The 25,970-nt window shown below is 49.4% G+C and overlaps 1 protein-coding gene across 3 annotated transcripts; it reads left to right on the top strand.

Moving 5' to 3' along the window:
* Positions 1-963: 963 nt before the first annotated feature.
* On the top strand, positions 964-18,456 carry LOC310900175 (synaptotagmin-6-like). 3 transcript variants are annotated; one of them, XM_083837687.1, is made up of 7 exons: positions 964-1,449; positions 3,820-3,999; positions 5,100-5,215; positions 6,803-7,180; positions 9,355-9,474; positions 10,679-10,784; positions 12,086-14,509. In XM_083837687.1, exons 2-7 carry the CDS (start codon positions 3,831-3,833, stop codon positions 12,385-12,387), a joined length of 1,191 nt encoding a protein of 396 aa, XP_083693813.1. In that variant the 5' UTR covers positions 964-1,449; positions 3,820-3,830; the 3' UTR covers positions 12,388-14,509. The 3 variants fall into 3 exon arrangements, with proteins under 3 accessions (XP_083693813.1, XP_083693814.1, XP_083693815.1); XM_083837688.1 differs by lacking the exon at positions 964-1,449 and adding an exon at positions 1,478-3,636 and having other exon boundaries at positions 12,086-18,454; XM_083837689.1 differs by lacking the exons at positions 964-1,449; positions 3,820-3,999 and having other exon boundaries at positions 5,100-5,219; positions 12,086-18,456.
* The last annotated feature ends 7,514 nt before the right edge of the window (positions 18,457-25,970 follow it).

Here is a 25,970-nt window from a genome sequence, read left to right as displayed (position 1 = left end):
CTAATTACGCTTTGCAGATGATGCAAAGGGTGCAGAAGCACTCCCCAGGCCACGCTGTAATTGGCTGGGAAGAATTGCCTGCCTGCCGTCACTTCGAGGTGTGCCGTGGCTAACTGAGCTCCTCGTAGCTGGGGTTGATGCCTCAGCTCATCAGTAATGTGCAGCAACCACAACTCAAGGAGCGAGGCTGCACTCGGGGATCACTAGAATAGAAAGCACCAAAGAGTTTACTCCTCAGCACCTCCCACAACGAGGAGAAAGGGCTATCTTGTTCAGCCCTTGCAGCAGGGGGGAGATGCTGCTGTCTTCACAGCAGACTCCCAGGGGATCCATTCCCCCCTTCCCTGCCGCAGCTTGCAAAGCAAATCTAAAGTAGACATGCTGCAAGCAAGGATGCAGCCACATCTCCTAACTGCAGGGATCAAAGATAGCTGTAATCCCAGCAGGGTTTACAGCTGTAATCCCAACGGGGTGGGCTAGTGGCTGCTAACAAATGCTCTGGGGGAAGAAATCTGGCTGGATTTGGGCGACTTGATGGAGAGAGAGCAGAGTTCCTGACTGGAAAGACCAAACAGGACTGATCCAAGCCCTCAAGTCCAGATGGGACAAGGAATGAGAACCAGGTGAGGGAGGAAGGAAAGCCCTGGAGGATGCTGTTCTACCTCCTTCCTCGTCTTCCTCCTCAATTCTTGGCCCTCTAATTGCCACGTAACTTGGCACCTCCCTCTTAATCCTGAAGGAGAAAACCCTTCCTACCTTTCAGGTGTCTATGGATCTAGCTCCAGTAGTGTGTGCAAAGACTTCCCATCCAGCTGCATCCTGGTATCCAGCTGCAACAGCCCCGACATCCACAGGACAGACTTGGGCCAAAAAAAAAAAAAAAATCCTATTGCTTTGGGTAAAGGAAGAAGAGTTAAAAAAAAAACAACTGCACAGCAAAAACAGATGAAGAGCATGTATTCTTATTCCACTCACCTATCCCATGTTTTCTGGGGGCTTGCATTCACATGTGACTCGGGATTACTGGCCAGTATTTGCCATGGTTTTATGATTTCGCCAAGAGCAGCAGAGGGTTACAAAAGCTCCCCTCCCAGAGCCCAGAAGCTCAGCCTTTCCCCTTCACGCCCTGCTTAGGACCTGCCAGGGAGCTGCAGGGTTTCTCAGCACAGAGCACCTCATGCGGTGACCCTCACGGCCAGATTTGCCAAGCGGGCACCCAAAACCCCATCCCTCTGCAGCTCTTGTGGAGTTAACCGAGCGGCGGCCTTGCCATTGCATTGTTCCACACGTACGCCCTGTTCCGAACCGGCTTCGTCAATATTGGCTCCCGTCTTGCTGAGCAGGGTGGGACCTTGTTTTTCTAGAATAACAAACCGATCTTGCTGTGTGCTGGTGGCGTGCAGGCTCTCAGAGGGCTCCCAGAGACCCGCTTTTAAGCCGTTTCTGAAGGTATGATTTTTGTTTAAGTCACCCAGTGTTGAGTTAGGCACCTGGGAGGAGCTGGGGATGGGATCCTCTTCTTTGTGTGGGGAGCACCTGGCCTGCTGGAGGCTGCCATCCACATGACAAGGAACGAGTGACAGCCAGATTTACATGAGGGGGACATGGGACAGGGCGATGGACGTGCCACGCCGGGCCTGTCCTGCCCCATCTGTGTGATGGCAGAGCGGCCGTGCACATTTTTGGGGTTGGCCTAACTCACCCAGCAGTGCTGGGGCAGCTCGCAGCAGACCTTGAAAGGTGAAGCTGATTTGGAGCAAGTTCCAGGAGTCCTAGGCTGAGTGTGATGGTTCAGGAGACATTCAGCCTCGCTGCTTTTACTTAAATAGCTGCTTTCCTGCCACATAATTCAGATGCAGGTTTTAAAAATAAGAAACCTCTCAGGTGAATGACAGCCAGCCACAAGCTTTAAGGTCTCTGGGTCTGCAGTGCAGAATCAGGACTAATGGATATATGCAATTGTTTGCCTGTTAAACTACAGGTTCTTTTACCTTCATGCTATGCTCTTCCTGAGGGTTATACTATAGGTGAATTCCTCTGGATGCCATAGAACTGCCCTTCAGCCTGCCTGTGATTCTTTGAGCATTTTTATGGCACAACAACTTGTTGCAGGTTAGCAGTGAGTTAAATTTCTCAGCCAGTTTTAAAGGCTCCCCTTAGTCCATTTTTTTTTTTTCAGGGAAGTGTTTATTTAGACTGAGATTTAGCTCTCACCCACACAAGGATGTCTCTGCCAGTCACTTCCCGTTCATTTCTACTCCTTCATCTCCAGTGGAGGTGGATGGGGTACGTTATACAGAGCATATACCCCAGCAGCTGCACATGGTCCTGCAACAAAGGTACAGATAACACAGTCAGTGATGAGAAATCATAGAAGAAAATAGCTGGTATGAACAGCAACATCTTCTGAGGTGAAGAAATCACGCACATTTAGGGATTCTGTGCAGGAAGTTTCACTAAACTGATTCCTGCTTTCAAGCTTGCTTTGGGCTGCGTAAACCAGCAGTAATTTCTTGGAACAGACCTCATCTGAAGCTGGGCTCTGTTTCTTGGCTGCTCTTGTTTGCTAGAGTTGGGTGAAATGTTTGCTCCCTGCAAAGATTAGTGTCCTAATCTCATCTTAAGTAATCATGAAAAAAAAAGAAAGAAAAAAAGAAAAAACCACCACCACCACGTGCTGTTCCTAACCAGAGCTCTATTGTGAATGGGTGTAAAGGCCTAGGGGGAGGGAGCACTCATCCCTGCTCCTCTCCAGATGGATTCAACCTTCTCCTGAGAAGGATGATAATGCTCTTAAAGGATATTTACCCTAAGAGGACTGGTTACTTAGGCTAAGCAGGATGAAAGGCTATGGCGAGCCATAGCCTAATGGACCACTGCCATCTTTTCTCTTGGAGCAAAGGGACAGAGATGGAAGTCCAAACTAAGCCTCTTCTTCTTCCTAGGACTGTCAGGTTACTTCTAGGGACAGATGACAAACTCTTCAGATCCCTTTCTTCAAATTTCCAAACAGAGGCCTTCCCTTGGCTCCCATTACAGGGACTTAGCATGTTCTCATGCGCTCTCCCCAAGCATCTTCTTGCCAGGCACTGTCAGAAGGCAATAAGCAGAAGGGACAGTAACTGAATCCTAGGGTCACAGAGTGTTTTGGGTTGGAAGGGACCTTAAAGGTCATCTAATTCCGACCCCCCCACACCAGGCTGCCCAAAGCCCCATCCAACCTGGTCTTGAGCACTTCCAAGGATGGGGCAGCCACAGCTTCTCTGGGCAACCTGTGTCAGTCCCTCACCACCCTCTGAGTAAGAATGTCTTCCTTATAGCTAATCTAAAACTACCTTCTTTTAGTCTAAAGCCATTTCCCCTTGTCCTATCACTCCACTCCCTGATGAAGTGTCTCTCTCCAACGGTAGGAGGCAGCAGTGGTATATGGAGGGCAAGGAAGCAGGCTGAAAAGAAGCTTGCAGGGAAATCGCAGGTGTGGCACATTTCCAGCAGTCTTTCATCTTGGAAGACTGTGAGCTGCTTTGTCAATTGCTCTGGCCAAAAGCAGTGAAATCCAGCAGAAGCCTGCCTGTGTGGCAATGATGAGTACAGATCCGTGATGATGCAGCAGTGATCCAGCGAGCACAAACACGCGTAAATAATATTGCATGGCCAGCAACATGACTGATTAATTCTGTGTGTATGGGCCTAAGCTGCAGTTTATATATGACTTGAATACAGACCTTTTCCTTCCCAGCCTGCATCCTGCTTGGGTCGTACAACACGGCGAGGCAGTGCTAGCAATGCTGACCCCTTTCTTCTTTCTCTCTCTCTCAGAGGAACAAGGCATGACAGAGGACAGCTCCATCACGCTCACCTTGCACAGCTTACAGCTGCCCTTTTCCAACACCTGGAAGTACGGGATCTTGGCAATAGCCATCCTCTTGCTCCTGGTGGCCCTGACCATCTTAGCTTGCCAGGTGTGTCAACTCCAGAAACGCCACAGGGCTAGAAAAAGTAAGTATTGGGCAACAGTGCTCAGCAGCCACCATGGGCCTGTTTCTGCTACCTTTTCCTCTCAAAAAGCAACTTCCATCCTGGACCAGATGCGGGAGCTGAGCATGGCTTCGCTAACAGCTATGTCCTCAGTTTTTATGCTTCCAACTGCAAGCATTTCTGTCACAGTCACTGTGCCACGCACCATGCCCAAGGTGCCCTGACCCGAGGCAGGCAAGGGACCAGGTCCCTCTTGCTGACATGACGTGGAGCTGGGGCAGGCCACCTCTCCTGGCTGTTGCCTGTAAGGAGACAAATGGGGCACACGTTTCAGGACCCCACAAGCATACCCTGCAAATACAGTTGTTGTAGCCTTGCTCTGCCAGGAAACCAGCTGCTTCTTCACCAGGCCAGAAATGTATGCACGGCTTCTGTCCCTCCAAGCCCATCTGTTATCACAGGCCCCAGGTGATGCCAGGTTCACCAGCTCTTCCTCGCTCTCATTCCAGCTCTCCTCGGCCTCCTGTCTCCCAGCCTCAGCAATCCCTCTCTGCTTGGATGGCTTTTACAAAAGAGAAATGATAAAAAATCCAATCCTCCCCTTCCTTTCCCAGCTGCACGGTGTCACAAGCCATGTTACTGAGCGTGGCCCACCCCCCTTCTCTTGTCTGGGAGCATCAGGCCAAGTGCCATCTGAGCACAGCTTGCTCGACATCTCCAAGCTGCATTTTTATTGTAAGCATGTTGCAAGGCTGTCCCCAAAAGTCTAAAATACAGGTCGTTCACACCAGGAGGTCGGTGCCAGCACCCACGCGATGGTAGCATTAGCATGGTACCCTTCAGCAGGTCCCACTAACAAGGCCTTGCTGGTGACAACGTGGTCCCTGAGGGAGGAGAGGTCAAGACAGGCTGTAGGATCCGTTGTCCTTCTACCTGTACCCAGCTTTTGGGGTATCCCATCTAAAGGCCCTGATTTCCAGAGATGGGATTTTTTAAACTCTGGTCTCCCTAAAGACTTTCAGAAACTCCCAAATAAAAATCCCATCCTCAGACTTTCAGCCTCCAAACATCACCATCTCCAAGCTGGACATCACTTACTTGGCTTTTCTGTATTCCCACAGAGAAGAAATACCACAGTGAAGACAGGGTGAGGATAAAGGCAGAGAATGGCTTTTGGGGGAAGAAGATGCCACCTCTCCTGCTTGACACCTCTAAGACGAGCAATGCGGATTTCAAGGCAAGTACGTTGATGCTAGGGCAAGGTCAAGAGCCATCATTGTTGGCAGAAACCCCACAGGGTCAAGAGGTGGGCTGACTGACAGCCTCTCAACTCTGCTAGAAAACAAGATGCAAAACCCTGTGGCAAGAAAACGTATAAAGAGAGAATGTCTCCAGCTGAAAGGAACGGAGGAAGCAAAATACTGCTCTTTCACTTAAATAACAACTCTTCATATGGGGTGCCAGGGCCAGACCTGTGTCAGGGCCATGAGCCCGCTTGCCCCTGTTTCCCAGGCAGGACCAGACAGTCCCGGAGATACACAGGAGGAAAGGGGGGGAGCAAAAGAAGCAAAGCACTGACACACGAGGACCCCAGTGAGGTTGTTTTATGGGTACTGCAGTCTGCCCACAGCCCCCGTGCACTCAGGCCATGTGTGTCATCGTCCCTCAGCCTCCCAGCGGGTACTGGGAGTGCCCTGGGTGAGTTTTGGGTGACAAATTCAGATTTAGACATCTCCTAAGTAGGGCTGCTAGGAGATGCTCCAGCTCTGCAGGCTGCAAGCAAGACATAGGAGGTAGGTGTCGCAGTGTGCAGCAGGGACCTTTGCAGCTACTTCAGGTGTTTTTGGGGCAGTCGCAGAGCTCATGGAGTCTGTCACTGAGGGAAGTGAAGAAACCCGCAAGTGCCATTTCTGGGGAAACTGGTGAAAAACCTCACTCGATCGGAATTTTCACTTCTCCTTGCTTCTCCTTCATCCAGAATTTATCCGGTTTTCTTGAAGAAGCAATCGCGGGCCTTTCCCATCCCCTCTCCCTCCCCCACAACCCGCTTTCTTCCCCACTTCCAGCCTGTGCCTCTGTTATGGGAGGGATGTGGTTTCCAATAAAACGAATTCCTCAAGTTCCTGCTGACCTCCCCGCAGCTGGCCAGGCCTCGCTGCAGAGCAGGAAGCGGAGCAGAAGTGAGGCGGGCGCAGACGGCTCTGCAGCCAGCCGAGAGCCTGCTCAGCAACAGCCCCAAAATACCATCAGCAGCTGCTGAGTACAAAATGGCTATCGCAGGGCTGCAGCTGCTCGTCTCTCACTGGAGAAAAAAGCATGGCGAGAAGGGAAAAATGCTAAAAGAGTGGCCATCCTGCACAGCCAGGCGGCTGCGCTGATGCCCGTGCTCTCGCTGGTGCAGCGTGGCTGTTGGGCTCCACCATGCAGGGTGCTCAGCGTCACATCAACGGCGCTCATTTGCAGAGAAAATGAAAGCAAAGAACACTTTGAAGCTGCTGGGGATGCCCCAGAGAGGCCCCCGTGGCACAGATCCCAGCAGAGGATGTTTGCAGAGCAGTACCTGGGGGGAGCAGGAGCTCGAATGCAGATCCTGAGAGCAGCAAAGCTTCTTCGACCTCTTTCTTCCCGTGGTCTGAACCAGCCCAAGAGGCTGTGCTATGCCAGGGAGCTGGCCTGTCAGACGCTGGCATGACTGCACGAGCAAAAGCACTAGGTATCAGCACACCTTCTGTGCCTACCATTGTAGGAAAAAGAAGAAAATTCAACACCAACACACTTTAAAAGACCCATCTCTCTCTCTTCCTCTTGTCCTCATTTTCCTTAGATGACGGAGTTACAAGCAGGGCCGGACGAGCCACATTTCTGCCCCTCCTGCAGCACCTCCGAAGACCCGAGCAATGATGGGGGACCCCTGCCCAGCTCCCGGGGCAAACTGAAGTTCTCTCTCCTCTACCGCAGAGAGCGATGTGAGCTGCTCGTGAGCGGCCTCGAGGCATGGGGGCTGCCAGGCCGTGGGCATACCGGGTCTGCTGTCCGGGCCCGACTGCTGCAGGAGGTCCCGTCCCGCATCCCCGGGCTCCAGTGCGTGGTCCAGGAGTGGAGAAGCCGGGTGGTGAAGAGCTGCAGCAGGCCGGCCTTCGGGGACCATTTTGTCTGCTCCCTGCGGGACGCCGAGGTGGAGAAGAGCACTCTGAAGCTGGAGGTGGGCTGGGGCGCTAGCTCTGGTAGCAGGCATAGAGCATTGCCTTGACCGCTGGCCTCTTGAGGTGTCTCCATCTCTTATCCCTCAGAGGAACAAAAAAAGGGGTTGGTAACTCTCCAGACTCATTCACCAGGTCCTCTTGGACTACAGCCAGCTGAGACGTTGGCTCTTTGGCGACGGAAATAGGACCAAGGTCACCAATAACATGTGGCACTGACAGACAGAAGGGTCAGAAAGCCTGGAGACCCTAAACACTTTGGCTTTCAAACGGGTGCCTGACTGGTTTCTTGGACATTTTAAGGCTGTAGGGATGGTTTGATTTCCCTGAAATCTGTATTTGCTTGTATTCTCTTGTCCTTTGTCACAGCCATTCCCTGCAGAAATCCCCTGGGATGCATGGTCCTGCAGTAGGGTATGGCTTAGAGGCTGGGGCCTGGGGTAAACGTGTGGCTGCCCCCTGAGCTGAGGGATATCCCCCAGTGCTGGCAGGGCAGAGGTAGCTGGTGGGGATAACATGGTGAGCAGATGCAGCCTGAAACCTCTTCTACCTAACTCTTTCTTACTGTGGTTTGACAGCTTCGGACTTGCCTCACTTAGAGCCAGTTCAGGTCTGCCTTGATAACGCTGCAGTGTAGCCATGAATGCCCAGGGATTTTAAATGTGCCTTGGCAACAGATAGCTGTGAGACACCCTATACACTGGGGTGTACCTGAAATGCATGCTGAGGGGACAGCAGCAAAGCCATCACCAGTGAAATCCACAGCAGACAGGACATCTCCCAGCCAGTCCCACTGTTCTCTCCACAAGCCAGCAGTCAGACACGAGCCAGCAGTGAGCTGGGGCAGGAAGATGAAGTCTTTGTGCTTTCTTCCTTTTTCCACTTTATTCCATGGAGCCCAGGAGTTCAGCTGGAGGCAGAGGGAAGTGGATCACCCCAAAATCTGGAGTCTCACAAGCAGCAGAGAAAAGACAAACCAGAGCTGGGACAAGCTCACAGGTCTGGAGGTGTTGGCTTGAGGTGCAACCAGCCAGCAATTTCCGCTTCAAAAGACATCAGTGGGCTAGACAGACTGTAGGTCTGAATGTGAATGGTGATCCCCACGTGTTGCTGCAGATCTCATGTTCCCTGACTAATGTCCAGACTCACATTACTTCAAAGCCCCTCTGATTTGGCCATTACATTTTCCTGTCCCAGTTTTGTTTACTCCTCGTTCAGTTTTTGAGTGCCACTTTCACAAGCAAAAAGCACTTGGCGGGTTTATCAAAGGAAACCACCGCAGCAAAGCAACAGCTTGACTTGGCTGCAGCGGAAGGGCAGGAGCACAGCACAAAGAGGAGAGCTGGGCTGTGCAGGCAGAGCAAGAGGTGGAAGGAGAGACGGAGGTGGAGCTGCAAGAGACCTCAGGGGAGCAAGACTGCTAGCTGCTGAAGTGGTTTCACGCTGCTCCCTTCCAGACCCTGGCAGATTCATGCACTGACATTGAGCTATAGGCTCTGAGTGTGACAAAGCGACAGCAGTAAATCTGTTCCACATCAGGCAGCAGTTTTAAGTGATTTCGTTTGAAAACTAAAACACACCTGCATAAAATGTGTGTGCAAAGCCATGGCCACACACTGTGACCGTGCTCCCAAGAGGGAAGCAAGCAGTGAAGCCTGGGAGCTCAGAGCAGAGCTGGGAAACGGCTGCATGCCGGAGAGCAAACTGCTGGGGAACAGCTGCGGAGGGCAGGCACAAATCAGTACTGAAGCCACGTGTGAGCACATGCAGAAAAGGTCCCGAGCTGGCCCGGAGCAAGTGTGGGCAGCTGTCAGAAGACACGCTCTTGTGCAAGGGGATTCCAGCAACCACCCGGCCAGCTGGGAGGGAGCAAATCTTGCACAGAGCGAGGGCAGGATTCAGCAAGGCCAGAGGGGCCAGGCCATTAGCAGAGGTGGAAACATTGCTTCGCGTGGTACTACTGCATCTGAATGGATGCATCTTCTGCATCTTCTTGCCATGAGCATCTTTTGCTATCAGGACAGCCTGGCTCCCAAAACCTGGTGCCCACCAGTGAGAATGGAGACATGTGGAAACGGGCAGATCCCTTGAAGGAGGTGTGGGCCACGTGGATGTTGTGGCACAGCTCCGTCCCACACCTCACCCGTTGGACATGCCTTTTTCCTCTCTCCCACAGGTTCAACGGTTTGACAAATACTCCAGAAACGCTGCGCTGGGGGAAGTCAGGGTTGCCCTAAGGGAGCTGAAGGCTTCCCGAAGCCTGGCTGTGTGTGCAGAGCTGCAGAAGACCACAAAGGTAATTAATGACTAACACATGGCCTTACCCAGTGTGCCCACACAGTGCCAGGGAGCTGCACGTCAGTACAGCCACCCGTTAGTTTTATTAATGGAAAATCTCATCCCTGCATCCCTGGGATCCATCCGTGGGATGCAGGTGGTAACAGACCCCTTCTGCTCCCAGCACTCTGCTCAGGTAGGCTCTGCAGGAAGGCTGGGGGCGTGGAGTTTCAAATTGCCTCTTAAAGGTGAGATCTCCAGGGAAGGACTGAGGCGTATTGATGACCAGGCTTATGTTGCAGCACCTTTTCCCTTCTCCACCCACAGAGACAAGAGTCTCTGCATTGCGCTGGTGGCCATTTGGTTTGTTTAGAGACTGATGGTCCAAAAGGAAAACACGTGATGTGTTCCAGTAAAGAATTAATAATGGTTTTTAAATGATAGCTGTGTATTTTAAATGGTTGCTAACAACAGCAGTGCATAATGTAACAGAGAAAAAGTGGCATCCCAAGTCCAGCAACTGGAACAATTAACTGTGTAAGAAACATTGATTTGTTGCTTATACACGGGAACTTGGTGCAAAATGTGAGCAACATGAATTTAGTTGCAGTCCTGCTTCTCACAGCACCCCAAAATGTCACAGTCTGCAGCCTCTAGCGTTTCCCGTGGCCCTCTGGAAAAAAAACACTGTGGTACCATAAGAATTAGTACTTTAGTACCATAAAATCAGCACAGATGTGGTCTGTACAGTAGTACCTCATCTCTCACTGCCCCTAGGAACAAGAGAGAGCTGAAAGCCTCTTTCCTATAGCCCAGAGCAGCTTGTTTAACTCTGCTAAGTGATGGTTAGGGTACTGATGCTCCGTGATGCTCGCTAACAAACCAGTCTGGGTTTGGTGAGCCTGAAGACTCAGAATTGCACCTAGGTAATCCAGCTGAAGGAGAGCAGGAGCTCTCTTGTTCCTCACCAGGAGAAAGAGAAACTGCTACACCGAACAAATAAAGAACCGATGCTGGCAATTGCTGAAAGTTAACAAACTAAAAGTCAGTCTCAATAAAATGCTGAAAATCAGGGTATGGCCAGAATGCTGCGGTGGTCCTGCAGCCTCGGTTGATGGGCCACTAAGAGCACCCTGGTGAGCTGCAGAAAGTTTGGTGTGTGGTCCCGGTGGCAGCAGATTGTTGCACTGGCTGCTCACTGCATGCCCTTCTGCCCTCCACAGGACATCGTGGGAGAAGTGCTCGTGTCGCTGAAGTGCCTTCCCATCTCTCAGAGGATAGAGGTCGGGCTGCTCAAGGCGAAGACGACCCCCCCTCGCAGCACTGCAGGTAAGAGTAAGGTTTTTATATCCGCTGTTGGCTGGGCTTGTTGCTCCTCTCTGTTCTGCTGCCCGCTACCTTTATCTCACCCACACAGAGGAGCGTGGGGGTGTTGGAGAAGCAGGTCCCTTTCATGCCCATCACACCCCAGCCTTGGCAGAAAAGTGCTGCTGAATCAGCCCCCAAGGCCCATCGCACTAATGAAACACCCAGCTACTTCTTTCGGGCAGCGCCTTTCATCCTCTTCCCTCCATCACAAGACTTGAATTCCCTTTCTCTGCTCTGCAGAAACCCAAAAACTGGATTTCATTACAGTGCTGTTGCCCTCAGTATGGAGCCAATTTGCTTTTCCTCTTGAGGATGCCCTGGGGTGAAGGAAGTGCAGAGGTACTACGTTGCTCCTCGGGGCTGTAACCAGAGCATTGCTATCATCCTTCCATCTCCACAATGAGATGACACCTGAGAGCAGCCTTAGAGATGCTCTGCATTGTAGATAAGCTGTAAACAGCTCCTTGCCCTGAAAAGGCTGAGGTAGAGCCACCTTTTTTTCCTATAACCCAACATTTGATTCAGGCAACCAGCCCGACTCAGCCACACTTCAGATTTTGGCCCCTTGTCTTATGTGGATTTCTCTCCTGCACCAAGCAGTGAGTTGGAGGAAGACCAGGAAGCTGTTTTCCCTCTGTAGCTCTCAGCACATGAACAGCACGAAGGCAGGCAGCTCTTTGCTTTGCCTCACTTTGTGTCCTGCTCTCCCTCTTCGCTGTATTCCCAAGGTAACCCCTTGGGACTGAGAGAAGCACAGGAGACTTTGATATCCCCGGGCTGCTGTCTCCTGGGCTGAACTGTTCCCACAGCCTGGGCTGAACTCTTCCCACGGCCTTACGTGCTCAGAAGATCTCTTTTCTGAACCTCTAAAGCCACACTTTTCCATTTCACTAATTAAATGCAGTTAAAGCAATTGCAAAGGCTCCTATCTGTTGTTCCATTCCGAGCTTTGCTGCAGGTGTTGGGTTTAGCATAAGCATTTGTAGGACTAATAAAAGTAAGCTTTCCTCCATCGTCCTGTTCCTACTGACTTCAGAGCTTGTTACACAACTGCAGAACTACTCAGAGGTGGTCCTTGCCAATCGTGCTCTGCCTTTGCAGGATGGTGAGGATCACATAGGTCCTACTAGCTACCTACCTATTGAGATGCGATTGCCTTGGCCAAGTGGTCTGATTTCCAGCATTGCTGAAGCCAACCGAGACAGAGACAGATGCTGCAGTGCTCCCAGGCACCTCTCTTTCCCTTTCTCTTTCCCTCCCAGATGTATATGCGAGGATCGATGTTTCCTGCAGGCGCCACAGACAGAAGCACCAGAAATCCAGGCCGCGGGCCCACACACCGCTCATCATTTTCAACGAGACTTTTCTGTTCCACATGCCTGAGCCTCCAGCGTGGGACTGCACCGTGCTTGTCTCCATTTACCAAGTGGGCTCTGACCCCAGGCACCTCATCGGACAGGCCGCAGTGGGGAAGAGCAGAGCGAGGGAAGCGTCCGACCACTGGGACCTCGTGAAAAAGTCCATCCAGCAGCCCGTAGCTAAGTGGCACCCTCTCCTCGTTTAGAGGAGCACCGGTTCCTCATGCTGAAGCTGGCCAAGTTGTCTTTCACGAAGACAAACAAGCAATGCTCACGGCAGGCATAGCTAAAAGATGGGTCAGAGCCTGGAACTGTCGATAAGACAGAAGTAATGATCTCTTCCTTGTTTGGCTCCCTCCCACTCCGTGCTGCTGCTCCTGGCAGGGAGAAGGTTCTTCATCTCTGCTGGTCCCGTATCATATTTAATATAGCAGCAGGGTTTTAGCAGCACCTTGGGCTGGAGAAGGTTTGCGCCTATGGAAGGAAATAATGGCTGCCCTGAGGTGCTCACTGCTTTGGGTGGACAAGAGGAAAAAGGGGATGGGGAGGAAGAGTCACGGCTTAACATTCCACCTGTCTCCCTGTCCTGGTCTGATAAGACGAGACCCATTTGTCATTTCCTACACTCCTAGCATGTCCTTCTGACTGATCTCCCAGGCTTTCAAGGTGGCACATTCCCTCACATGGATGGCAGCAGCCATCCTCCCTGCCTGCCTGCAGGCAGGTGTGGGTTGGAGCTCCAGCTTTCCCTTTCTTACGTTTTTTTCTTAGCGACAGTCCTCAAAAATCCTACCTCTGCTCCAGTCACAAGACACGTAAGATGTCACCTTATGAGAAAGCTGTTAAATGTGTTTTTGCACACAGTGCGACCAAAAAAAAATAATGGTAATTTAGGTCACAACGGCTTACGTGGTGTGGGAAGCAAGTGAAATGAGGCCAGCAGAAAAGGAGAGGAGGATGTGCTGGTGCTGCTGTCCTGCAGCCACCAACCCTTGCACAGCTCCTCTCGTGTTTGTTTGCCCTGAAAGGTTGCAGCACAGACCTTTAGTTGTGCTGCCCTTGCAAGCAATTACTGAGCGCACGTGGCCAGCAGGTCTGACCGGCCCAAGCGGCTACAAATTGAGGAAGAAAAAGGTGGCTTATAAATAAAGAGATACTACTTCCATATGAATGTATACATTATACAAATAAAGATGTACAGGCGTGGATACAGGTGAGCAAATAGCTCTGCAAATCCTGCCAGAAAAACATCACCAGAGCAAAGCACTGTCAAACAGCAGAGCCATATCGTTCACTTACTTTCCCCATCTCAAGGCCAACCTGGAACAAATAAATCAGCCTCTAGCTCACAGGTGAACACACCGCTTAGGAGACTGTCAGTGCAATGAGTCAGTGTGTTTATACTGTTAAACTATTAAGATAATTTTAATCCTTGAACTGTCAAAGCTTCTATAATTAGCCTCCAGCAACTTCAGATTTGGAGCTATTAAAATGAATTGGAGATTTATTTCTGTGCAATTGCTCATCCTGGCTGTTGGCAATTTGACTGGTTTGGGTGTGCCTGTGTTAGCAGGACTCTGAGCGTTAACCACAGGCTTGGGTCCTTGCACAGCTTCTCCAGCCTACCCATGGAAATTACAGACATCACAGCGTTCTTGGGATCGGAGCAGAATTCCCTGCTGAACTGAAAGGAGAAGTGTTCGTGACGCACAAGTTCCTGAGGAGGGACAGTCCCACAAAACACGAAGTGACGGCGAACATCCCAAAAGCAGCACTGATACAGACAATAGCAGCACAAAGCGCCAGGGATTTCACTTGCTTGCATTTCTTCTGAATTCGAAGAGAGATCTTAATTACTTGGAAATACTCCTTTTTTTTTCTTTTCTTTTTTTTTTTCCAGTCTTTTTGCTTCCTTGGTAAGAAATTTCCCTCTGACAGAGTAAATACTACAATATGTGCAAGTAGCTGTGTGTTGGAAAGAGTGTAACCTGAGCATGACATAAATGGTATGGAATAAGGGGTGGATATCTGTCCTGGTTCCAGTTAGGACAGAGTTAATTTTCCCTCCTAGTAGCTGGTAGGGTGCTATGTTTTGGATTAGGATGAGAAGAGCGCTGATAACATGCTGATGTTTTAATTGTTGCAGAGCAGTGTTTACACCAGGCCAAGGACTTTTCGGCTTCTCGCTCTGTCCTGCCAGCGAGCAGGCTGGGGGTGCAGCAGGAGCTGGGAGGGGACAGACCCAGGACAGCTGACCCAAACTGGCCAAAGGGGTATTCCATACCATCTGACGTCATGCTAAACAATATATAGGGGTGGCTGGCCGGGGTGGGGGGCTGGCTGCTCGGGGATAGGCTGGGCATCGGTCAGCGGGTGGTGAGCAATTGCATTGTGCATCACTTGTTTTCTTACACATTATTATTGTTAATACTATTACCATTATCACTATTATTATTATTATTGTTATTATTATATTCCTGTCTTAATAAACTGTCTTTATCTCAACTCACCGGCTTCACTTTCCCGTTTCTCTCCCCCATCCCAGAGAGGGAGGGGGGAGGGTGAGCGAACGGCTGTGTGGTGTTCAGCTGCCAGCCGGGTTAAACCACCACAGCCCTTTTATGGCCCTGCACCCCAAGTGGTTAATGTGCCTGAGCAGGGCTTCAGACAACATCACGCTGATGCTTCCCAAAGTCCCACCAAGCCCAGGGCAGCCAGTGGGACACGCAGTGTCCTCACACCCCCTGTGCCTGTGGGGAACAGTGCCCCACCAGCCTGTACAAGCTCCCGGGGACCTTAGCTGTATTTAAAAAATGAGTTATTGGGCAGGACACCTCGCAGAAATGAGCAGTGCCTCCCGTGTGGGCAGGATGCTCACACGCTGCAAGGCTGGGAGCGCTGGCAGGGCATGTCCTGCCTGGCAGAGCATCGTGCAGGGAGCTGACACAGATCTGCGGAGGCGGCCAGGCACAATAAATACCTCGGGAGGGAAGGCCAAGGACACCTGCACCTGCTTGCCGGAGTTTGAGGGAAAATAATTGAGAGCACAACATCTGCTGTTTCCTCTCCGCTGCTCTCAGGGCATCGTTACCAGGGTGACAAAGAATTAAGTGCTCCCGTTGCCAAAGCAGTCGGAAGTGCCTGTGCTGGCCGCTGCCTGTCCTGTCCCCTTGGTCTCATGGTCCTCGGGGACAGCAGCCCCCAGCACCTTTGGGGTTTGTCCCCACGGGCACCATGCACAGCCCCGCGAGCTCTCCCTGGCACGTGTTTGGGACGCGGCGGCTGGGGAGGGAGCATCTTTCTCCTTGAGAGAGTGCCGTGACCCTGCGCCCGAGGTGGGGCTGCTGGGAACTAAAAATAATATCAGCTGCTCATGGATTTGGCCATGGAGAACAGCCGCCAGCCAGGCAAAGTCATTTTGGGGGTTGGAAGCCTTGCACTTTGGTGCAGGGGCTAACGGCAATGCATTTGGTCCACCTTGCTCCGGCACCGCGCACAGGACAAGCACAAGCCTTCACTCAGGGGTCTGAGCACCCACCAGCATTAAACTGGGCACCTCCACAAGCCCTTTGTTTCTGTGTGGCTCTGGGTGCCCAGCTGCCGAGCCCCTCTGGGATCTGGCTTTTGCTTGGGGTGCTTGCTTGGCTCTCAGGCTCGTTTCGGGCTCTTCCCTTCCCCACTGACGCAGGGGAAAGCCTTCCCCCGTGCCTCTGGCACCCCTCCAGCCGGGGCTGTGCCAGGCTTTCTGGCTCTGGGCTCCCTGCATGGAGCACAGAGAGTTCAAGCAACAAACACAGAGCATCCTCTGGCCGGGGAGCAGCGGAACCGGAGCGGAATTCCTGAATTCAGCAAACGCGATCCGTGTCTGGCTGCTGTCACGACGCGGATGCGGCAGGAAAAAGAACGCTGCAAACAAGGTGCATGTGTGGGGGCTGAGGCAGGGGGAGGAAGAGGTGCAAGCAAAAGGAGGAAATGTTACATGGGGCCAAATGAGACTCTAGGGAGAGGCTCCTTCAGGTACAAGTGATTCAGCCAAGTGCAGCCTTAAATTTGTTCTTTGATGAGAGGCAAAGACGTTGCTTCACTCAGCCTGTAGCCCTAGGAGAAACTCTGAGCCTTGGAAATGAACCCTCCTGTTGCCCTCTCCTGCAGCCAGTTCTGCTCCTACAGGGATGGTCTGGCAACCGAACACAATTTGCTTGAACTCTTTTCAGAGCAATGAATAAAATTTGGGCTGCCAAACCTCGTAATTCAATTTTAAGCACCCAGCACAGAGACAAAAGATGTCTGAAGGCTTAGTGATGTCTTTTTAACACTTGAGGTAATTCCTAGTACATAAAGGGGGGGGGCTCTTATCTTATCTCCAGGGGACAATAACCCCAGCTTCAGAGCACAGCACCGGCTGGGGACAGCCTCTCGCGGAGGATTGCCGTGGTCCCCGGACAATCGCAGCACTATGAGTCAAAAATAGCAGCTCCGTCCTCGCCATGGCAACCCTGCGGACACTGAATTCAGCAGATTTTGTGAATGGAATGACAACCAAGTTTCTCACTCATGGGACAGGTCTCCCTGGGGCACCTTGCACTTTTTCTGCACACACTGCTGGACACAGGGACCCCGCTGGATTCATTTCTTCCCCCAGCAGCTCAGCAAACCAAATGCATTTTGAATTTCTCTTATTCCAGCCCCAAAGAAGTCTGCAAATCCATCCACAAGCCTTATCTCCAAGGGCAGCAATCTGATTTTTTTTTTTTTTTTTAGCTCAGCAAGACTGACAGCTGGAAAAATACATTTAAGTGAGCATTAACAGGTATCGATAAGGAGAGTCCTGGAAAGGATCCAGCTGGTGTGGGCTGCAGCATGCCCCGTGTGTACACAAGGTTCCTGCTACACCAGCAGCTGCGGGATGGTGGCCAGGACGGGGACGTAAAGCAGAGATAGGTGGCCACATGGGTGGGGGAGCTGCTGAAGCAAGATGTTGATGGCTTAGGGAAAGTTGGGATTATGAACCAGCCAAAGAGAGCCCATGGAAGTTTGCTGCCTGCCCTAATACTTGTGTGGGGTGCAGCGATTCTGTGTTTGCACTGCCTTACTGCAGTACGGCAGCCACCCGGGGCCTGGGCAGCTGAAAGCCGACAAGGAGACAGAGCAATGTCATTGCTTCTGGATTTCCCCTTCTGAAAAACCCTCCCCTGGAAACCCCCTCCAGGAAAAGGAGGCTTCTTTCCATCCCTGGTTTGAGAACGGTGCTTCAAGATCAGCCCTAATGTCACCCTCTAATGTCACAAAGCCTGCCAGTGGAACCCACCTCCCTTTGCAATATTTCCTAAAAATCAGGTCCTTTCTCCCACCACCACAGCTCCATTTTTAAAACAAGGACAAAGGCTTATCCATCCCCCCCAAGCAGGCACGAAATGGGACAACATGCTCCCCAGGTGACATCATGGAAACAGAGCTCTGGATATCGTTTTCCTGAAGCACTTGGATAATGGAGAAATGTTTCACGGGCCCTCCCATGCCTAAGGAGTTTCTAAAATGCAAATTGAAATAAAACCCGGCTGACCAGATGCCAGATTCAGACTATCCAGTAGCCTGCACATGTCCTCATGGATTGTGAAACCCCCTTTTGTAAAATAGGTTCTGCTCTTCAGAAACACGCGGTGCTTGCCATGGCCCAGCTGGAAGTCGCTGCTCGGGGGCTGAGCGTGCTACATCTGCCCAAGACCCCTCTCTGAGGCTCAGCTCAGCCCTGTCTGCAACACGTTTCCCCCCGCTGCTCCGGGGACTGGTGATGGGGATTCTGCTTAAACTTGTTTCCAGAGAAATTGCAAGCCCCAGCGGCGCCCACGTCTCGCTGCCAGCTGTGTAAAGACCTTTGCTTGCAGTAACGTTTTTAGAAATCTATATACGCCTCTGCTGCCCCAGACTGCTTGTTGCCCAGGTCAGGTAATTGTTGCACTTTGTTTACTTAAGATTAGGCTCTTTCATCTGGGTATCCAGATGGGGAAAGGTTAACTTTTTTCTTTTCTTTTCTTTTCTTTTCTTTTCTTTTCTTTTCTTTTCTTTTCTTTTCTTTTCTTTTCTTTTCTTTTCTTTTCTTTTCTTTTCTTTTCTTTTCTTTTCTTTTCTTTTCTTTTCTTTTCTTTTCTTTTCTTTTCTTTTCTTTTCTTTTCTTTTCTTTTCTTTTCTTTTCTTTTCTTTTCTTTTCTTTTCTTTTCTTTTCTTTTCTTTTCTTTTCTTCTTTCTTTTCTTCTTCCTTTCTTTCTTTCTTTCCCTTTTATTTCTTTTTTTTTTTTTTTTTTTAAGGCTTCCTGCACAGGTGCTGATGTTTTGGAGACAGCTCTAGTCCCTCTGGCCAGTCTGGTTCCCTCCAGAGACCTGCATGGCACAAACCTGTTCTTAACGCAGCCGCTTCCCCAAGATATACAAAAGATGGTGGGATTTTGAGAAAACACCCTCAGCAAGCAGTCTGCAGACACCTTGTTCTCACCCATAGGAAGAGAACTGATCCCTTCCTTAAGTGAGAGAGAGAAAGACTTGTAGATTTGGGTCAAAACCCACATTAAACGCGTGCCCGCAGGCGCCTTCCAGAGAGTGCCCTTGACATCTGGTTTTAAACATATGTTAGCAAGCAAACCCCATGCCTCCAAGCAAAGTCACGGTTCCCAGAAGAACGTCTTAATCATTAACCACAAAATACGTTATTTCCCTGCAATTTAGAAAGCACAGCTTGAGATCGAGATAACAGCAAAGGCCACCAGGACAGGCACACAGGCCCAGTAACGCTCGAGGAGCGGGGAGAGGTTGCAGAGGGCCTGGATTTGGGCCCGAAGTGGGACACGAGAGGTTCCCTCGAAACCCCAGGCAGCACGGCTGTGCCGTGTGGGTGCTGGAGCCCTGGCACAGGCTGCCCAGAGGCTGTGGGGGCTCCTCCTTGGGGAGCTCCAAAAGCCACCTGGACGTGGGCCTGGGCACCCTGCTCTGGGTGGCCCTGCTGGAGCGGGGCCGGGACCAGGTGGGCCCAGAGCTCCCTTCCCACCTCAGCCATCCCGTGGTTGTGTCTGCAATGAGTCCAGGACAGGACTCTGACTGTACACATCCCCTATGGACTTGTTTTGGTCTCTACTACCTGAAAAAAATAAAGGTTTCTCACACAAACTCCTCTTACTAGCCCAAATGTTTTAACCAAAAGCATCCAGACATTGCTGAGCAGGTCTCCAGTTCAGGGAGGCCTTCAGCTCTGCCTGTGCTCACTATGTGAAGGTTTTACACACAGGAGGAAGGGTTCAAGTCAGCGAAAGGTATCACAAAATGAATCGTTTAAAACGAGTAACTGGTACCCACAAAGTTGTTAATCAAGATGTCCTCAAGCTAGTTTGTTTCTTTTTCTGTATATTCACATGTTCAGATGGCCTCCTGCAAGTACAGACTGGATACTTTTTGTTAAACAAAGGGACCCAAAACTCTCCTGGGGCCCTGGAAGGCAGGGCTTTGTTTGGTTTTCTGAAGGCTGAGGACAAAGGAGCCAGTGAGGGCTGCAAACAGAGGTCATGCTGTTGGTTTTCCTTGCAAGGGCACCGACCTGGGGGCAGATCCTCTCCTGTGGTCAGCCCAGCATCTTTATCAGCTGCCCCACAACCAGCCTGCCCTGCAGCCTCTCACTCTCACTGCACGCACAGCATTTGCTTCCAAGTACTGAAGCTGAAACCAAGTTGCTCCAAAGGACGGGCAGGGCCCAGATCACACAGACATGGAGTTCCCAGGGTCTCCAGCAGCAGGCGAGGAAATCTGGCACCGAAGAAAAGCAAAGCAAAGCGCTCTGCTTTCTCCCCTCTGTTTGCAGAGCTCATGCCGTCCTTTGCCTGCATCTTAATGCAGAATTCAGATAGCTTTCTGCTGGAAATCCGAGGCAGGGCAGAACGGCAGCCCAGTAACTAGTCAGCGCCTGCTGTCTTCATGGCAACCCTGCCGTAATAAACCACTAAACCAGCAGCCGTGAGCCGTGTCCAAACCCAAACCCATATGGCACGAGCCCACAGCCACTTTTGCTTCACATGAACACATATAACGACAATCTAAGCACTCTGTTTTTACCATTTTACCTTTTTCAATCTAAGTGGGTGGCAGCAAGGCACATCCATAGTACGTCTCTTTGCCCCCCAAAGGACCTTTTTTTTTTTTAATTTAGTGCTTTTCCAAAGCTAAAGGATCAGATATGAGAAGGGCTATCACAAGGTAATTAAATCTGAAGAGGAAAAAAGAGCCAAGTAAACACTTGTAAAAGTAAGTAGTTGCAACATGAAGCCATAAAGCACATGGAAAATATGGCTACATCAAGCAAAAGGGCAGAGATCAGCATACATTCTTCGGATCTGTATTAGAGGGAGGTGAAGGTCAAGCCAAGGAAAGCTATTGTTTTAGCTGGGGCATGAGGAGAGAGCTCTACCGAAAGCCCTCCTCTTCTGAGTGACATCCTCTTCTTCTGCACCGGGGTTAGAAATTCTGCACAAAGGGCAACTGGCCTTCGTGTGAGCTGCCTCCAGTTCTTTAGGGAGGACACAGCAAGAGCCACTGAAATCCCTTCCAGTGACCCCAAAGAAGCTGGAACTGCAGGCAGAGGTTAAGCCCAAAGTTCCCCTGAGGAAGGAGTGGGCTAAGCAGAGCCAGGACAGGCAAAGCCCTGTTGCAATTTCTGGGACAAAAAGTGTAAATAAGCTGTCGACCTGCTGACCTCCAGCTACCACAAGGGGACAAACCAAGCAGTAACACTTAGCTCCACTAGATCCCGAGTCCGGCTCCCTCAGGACCAGATCTGGTGAGCACCAGTTAAAGCTATTAAAATTATTTCTTTCTTCATCATGCACTGGAAGGATATCAAGCTGCACAGGGTGGTTGCTCTCCAGGCTCCGGTGACTCACTGGAGATGGGCTTTTAAAGCTTCCTACGCTTCCTGCCCTCTGTCTCTGTAACTTCACACGTGTATCTTGAGCCCAGCATATCACCACATGTATTTCTGAGAGGTCGGCAAGCTTGTACTTGCAGAGCATTCAGCTTTTCCAGAGATAAAATATTAGCTGCTTTCCAAAATAAAGCTAGTTTGATGTGTATTTATACCCACGTTACCAGGTTTATGCTGTTCTGCCACTGAAAGGATCTATAATGCACAAGTACACTGGAGTTAAAGTTACTCTTAGAGCAAAATATGCAGTGTGAACAGAAAGTGATTACTGCATGTATTTGGTCAAATCCACGCCAAGATTTCTGCGAACCTCCAGCAGCAAGTGAAAGTGAGAAGCCTGGTTTGGGTGTCGGAAGTCAGTGAGGATCTGGTGTCCCCATCCGTGGGGCATTCCTGTCTGGAGGATCTTTGCTTGAGATCCCCACTCCAGCCTCCTGGGCTCCTTTGAAACCACCCCACTTTGTTGCCAGCCCTTGCGTGGTGCAAAGCTCGAGGCACAAAATTAGGAGCATCGTTCTCACCCTTCCAAGAAGGAAATCCTGTTTCCTAGCACTTTCATAAAGGAAAAGGCTGAGGCATCCCAAGACAAAGACCGGCACTTGTTAAGAAGAGTTTTGGGACACCTGGGAGGCCACAAAGCAGCCCGGCAAAGGCAGAAGCATCGGCCAGCTCCCTGGAAGCTCCATGCTGCAGGACGCGCTTTGCCCACCCAGGTGGGGAGCCAAGAGGTATTGGAAAGGCACGGCACGGCATTCCCCTGCCACCCACACAGGTACGCGCCAGCCATGGGTGAGGTTTAGGGTCGAACCAGTGACTTGTGCCACCGGGGCATTTGTGCAAATGCTATTTACAGTGTCTCGTTTCGCCCTTTTTTCTGTTCCCTTCCTCTTTTTGGGGTTATCTTTACTTTTATGGGAAGTGAGAACACAAATTCTGACACAAACAACAGTTTCAGATCTAACCTCATTGGACCTCGTGTCCACAGAAACTGCTGCTTGGGTATGACGACTCATTTTTCTTTTTTTGACTTTTTGATGAAATTGAATGTTAGAAATTACCATAACCATGTGATCCACATGCTCCTCAGGAAATAAACTTGTACATTTATAGGTGTACAAATTCCTACTTATATAAATAATTTATAAAAGCCTGCATATTTATAAAAAGAGAGAGAGGAGAGGAGAGGAGAGGAGAGGAGAGGAGAGGAGAGGAGAGGAGAGGAGAGGAAATTAAGATGTAATATAAATTCATCTTACTTTCAGTTGTTTACACTATCAAACTGGAATGAAAAACATCTCAAAGTGAATTTCAAAAACCTTGAGTCTTGGGTCTTCACCCAAAGCATAATTTAATTCAAATAAATGATTTATTTTATTTCTGAAGAGAAACCAGTATTTTTCCAAATTACTCTACGAAAGGATTTATGAAATAACCATTTTCCTTTACAGTTGTAGTCTTCTAATTAGACTTTCTTTGTAAGGTGACTTTTTAAACCCTTCAGAACTGAGACATTACACACAATCCTCTATAATCTCTTCCTGGGGAAATTATTGTATTATTTAATACTCTTTGTCTCGGGTAATTACAGCAGGCTTCCTTCCGCCTTTCTATTTGTTGTTCTCTTTATTTACATCTGCAATAGGCTTATATGGCCATGGTCTATACTGACTTCCAGTTCACACAGTTCAACGCGGTGCAGTGAGATGTAGCTATTTAAACGAAAAGAACACGGGCAAATTTTGGGTTGCAATGCCCTTTCCTTTGGTGTATGTAGACAAGACAAATCTTGCACGGTTGTTTCCTGACAAGCTGCAGGAGGATGTGCAATGGCCGGGGGAAAAACCCAATGCAGAGGAAAGTCTGAGAGTTTCCAGATGGCAAACACCAGAGCAGAGTTCAGCAAATTTTTGAGATTATTGCAGGTGGAGCAATGACGTCAAAATGTTTGATTCTCTGCCCAATCGGAGGTTAAGTGTGCTACTTGAAGGTAGGAGATGCTCTCTCCAAGCAAGGGCACAGGCAATTGGTAACGTTTTGACCCTTTACAAGGCTGTGCCTTCTGACTCTGCTCTCTTCTGGACTTGGTGGGAACAGGCAGTTTCTCACGGATGCCATCACAGGCTGCCAGGACTCCTGAGCTCTGCTGGGCACCATTTAAAATCTGCTATGGTGCCACCTTAGACAATTGCCAAATCTGACTTTACAGCACCTTGAAAGCTGTAGGCTTCTAAAATTAGGAAAGATGGCTGATTCCTGGGTCACATTTCATTTTATAATAAGGGAATTATGAATAAAAATAACATTCTTTTTGGTGTGGCAGCAAAAACGGCATTTGCAAGGCTTTCTGAGCCAGCAGAGTGGGCTGGACCTTAACTGCTGCGTGCTATTTATTCCCAGCTCTGCCACAGACGGTCTGTGACCTGTAACAAATCACACCACCTCTGCTTACCCTTCTGCCTTTTCTAGTACCATTCCTCAGACGAGCACTTCAGTCCCATGCTGGGCTGAGGCTCAAACCAATTCCCTGTCAAGCTTTCTCCTGAGGCAGTGTTGATGCAAGTCAGATCAGGCTGCATTCCGAGTGCATTGGCTGACCCCTGCTTAATGAAAACGGCAGATACAAATCATACGTGTCTCCGTTTGCACATTATAACACAATCACACTTAACCCCGAGTCAGTAGGAGCTCTGCATACTTTGAAAATGAAAGCCATAAACAGTGAATTCACATCAGGAAAAAACAAATGGACTGCTTGCCAGTGATCAGCTTTGTTGCCTGGGTACCAAGTACAGTAGCTCCTTTTTGCTCCCTGCCAAGGCCCTGTAAGTGCATGCTGTATTTTATTTCAGTCCAGAACCATTATGGCTATTTATTCATCTCCGGTGAAAGCTCCATTTGCTGTTTCACGTTGACATAGGCAGGCAGGCATCAGAGATGATCCTGCCTGCATGCAGAGGGAGCCTGGCCAAAGCTGCCTCAAGGATCTTTCAGGGAGGATTTAAATTGTTAAAAGCCTTATTCTTTGTAAGACACAGCAAACTGTGCTTCTCCCCCCCTACCTGCTTTTTTTTGCAAGTTACAGAAACAATACAGGGCTGTGCTGCGCTGCCTGGCAGCTGCTGTCAGCTCCCAGCACCAGCTGTATCTCACTCCTATAGCTGAATTGTGGTGGAGAAACAGCAGCAGGTCAGTTGCATTCTGGCTGCCAGACTTGTGATTTTACTGTTCCTAAAAAGCTGTGATAGTCTACCACGGATGTGGCCTGCAGAGAAGGAAAACTAGTATCTTGAGGCATCAGCAGATCCAGTCACTGTGATTTAACACAGCAACCCAGCTTAACGCAAGAGAAAGTACAATCCTTCCTGACAGCAGCACATCTGATTGAGACATGCACACACAAAGGGAGGGAGTGACATTTTCAGATAACTGCTTTTCAGAAAGCAGTTTCAAAGAGGAATGCCAAACAGTTGTGTTAAGTTTTTGTGTTAGCATCTTCAATGCTGGGGAATGGGGATTTGCCAGTGTAGCTTATACTAAAAGCCTCACTTCCATCAGTTAACAGCAGGTCCTTTCTCTTGTGTCCAGACTTGCAAGGTGATGTGGACACTAAGAAAAGAATTTGAGTAGTGAGATGTAAAGTTAAAACAGGAAAAAAAAAACTCAAGTACAAGTTTTCTCTGCAAATCATATGGAAGAAGGATTAATCAGTTTTACATTGCCTGAGATTAACTGTAACTATTTTGAAGTTAAAGAAATAGAATCATTATAACCACATTTATGCCAAGCCCTATGAATATGGCTTCACAAAACAGTACCCCATTACAGAAGTGTTGATACATATAACTAACTGCTTGGCTAGTTTAGAAGTGAGCTTAAACCACTGTTACAAGATTGACCCAAATTAAGAGACCATAGGAAAAAACAGGAACTGTAGTAGTCTTATATGTTCAAGAGAAGAAAGATTAAATGATCTATCCTTAGGAGGCTATCTACAGAAAACTACAGAAAATACAGAAAAACTGCACTTGGAAGAAGAGCCTAAGCAGTGGTTTCTGCTCACTAGTTTTGAGTTACCTGTGTCCTCACTCAAGCCTACCACACACCAGCTGGAAAGAACCTCCCCCCTTTAAAACACTCATTTAAAAGAGGCACAAGACAGCATGTTTTGTCTTTTTTGTCTTCAGGGCCTCCTCCCCTAGAAGTAATACAGCTCTTATGAATAAATATTTTAGGAATAAATACAGCCCTTTTCAACTAGCTGCATAACATCATTCTGAATTGTTTCCATCCCTTCCATTACCCCCTGCCCTTCCCACTGGATTTACTGTATGCAAAAGCATATGTTAAATGCCTTCAGGAGCCTTGATAAATTACCCAGATAGTCATACTACAAATACTTCATGTGGTATGTCAGTAAAACAATACACGCTCACAGCTTTCACCTTGTTTTTTAGCCTGGTTAACAGGACAGTGTTCAAACTGACCCATTAGCCACTTAGTGTAGTTAATAAGACAGGAAAGCACTGAAACCTAAACCTCTTCTCACCTCTAAAGCTCAGTTTAAAGTGTATAGGTTTAGTCTACCTTTCATCATTTGCTGTAACTGCCTTCCTTCCTCATTCTTTCTATTAGTAATCAGTAATACAATAAATGCTAAAGATGCATTTACATTAGAGCATTTAAGTAGATATCCCACAGCACTGAGCCTGAAGTTTAACTTAGTCTGCCTTTAAGGTATTCAAGAAAGTACTTCCAAGCGCAGATTATTGCTAGAAACAGCAAGTGGTTTATCCTGGAGATACAATGAAGACTTAAGAGTATCAACTATGA

This window comes from Anser anser (genome assembly GCF_964211835.1).
Source record: "Anser anser genome assembly, chromosome: 5".
Classification (NCBI taxonomy): domain Eukaryota; kingdom Metazoa; phylum Chordata; class Aves; order Anseriformes; family Anatidae; genus Anser; species Anser anser.
Note: the sequence above shows the minus strand (reverse complement) of the source record. Positions and strands in the feature narration are given on the sequence as shown.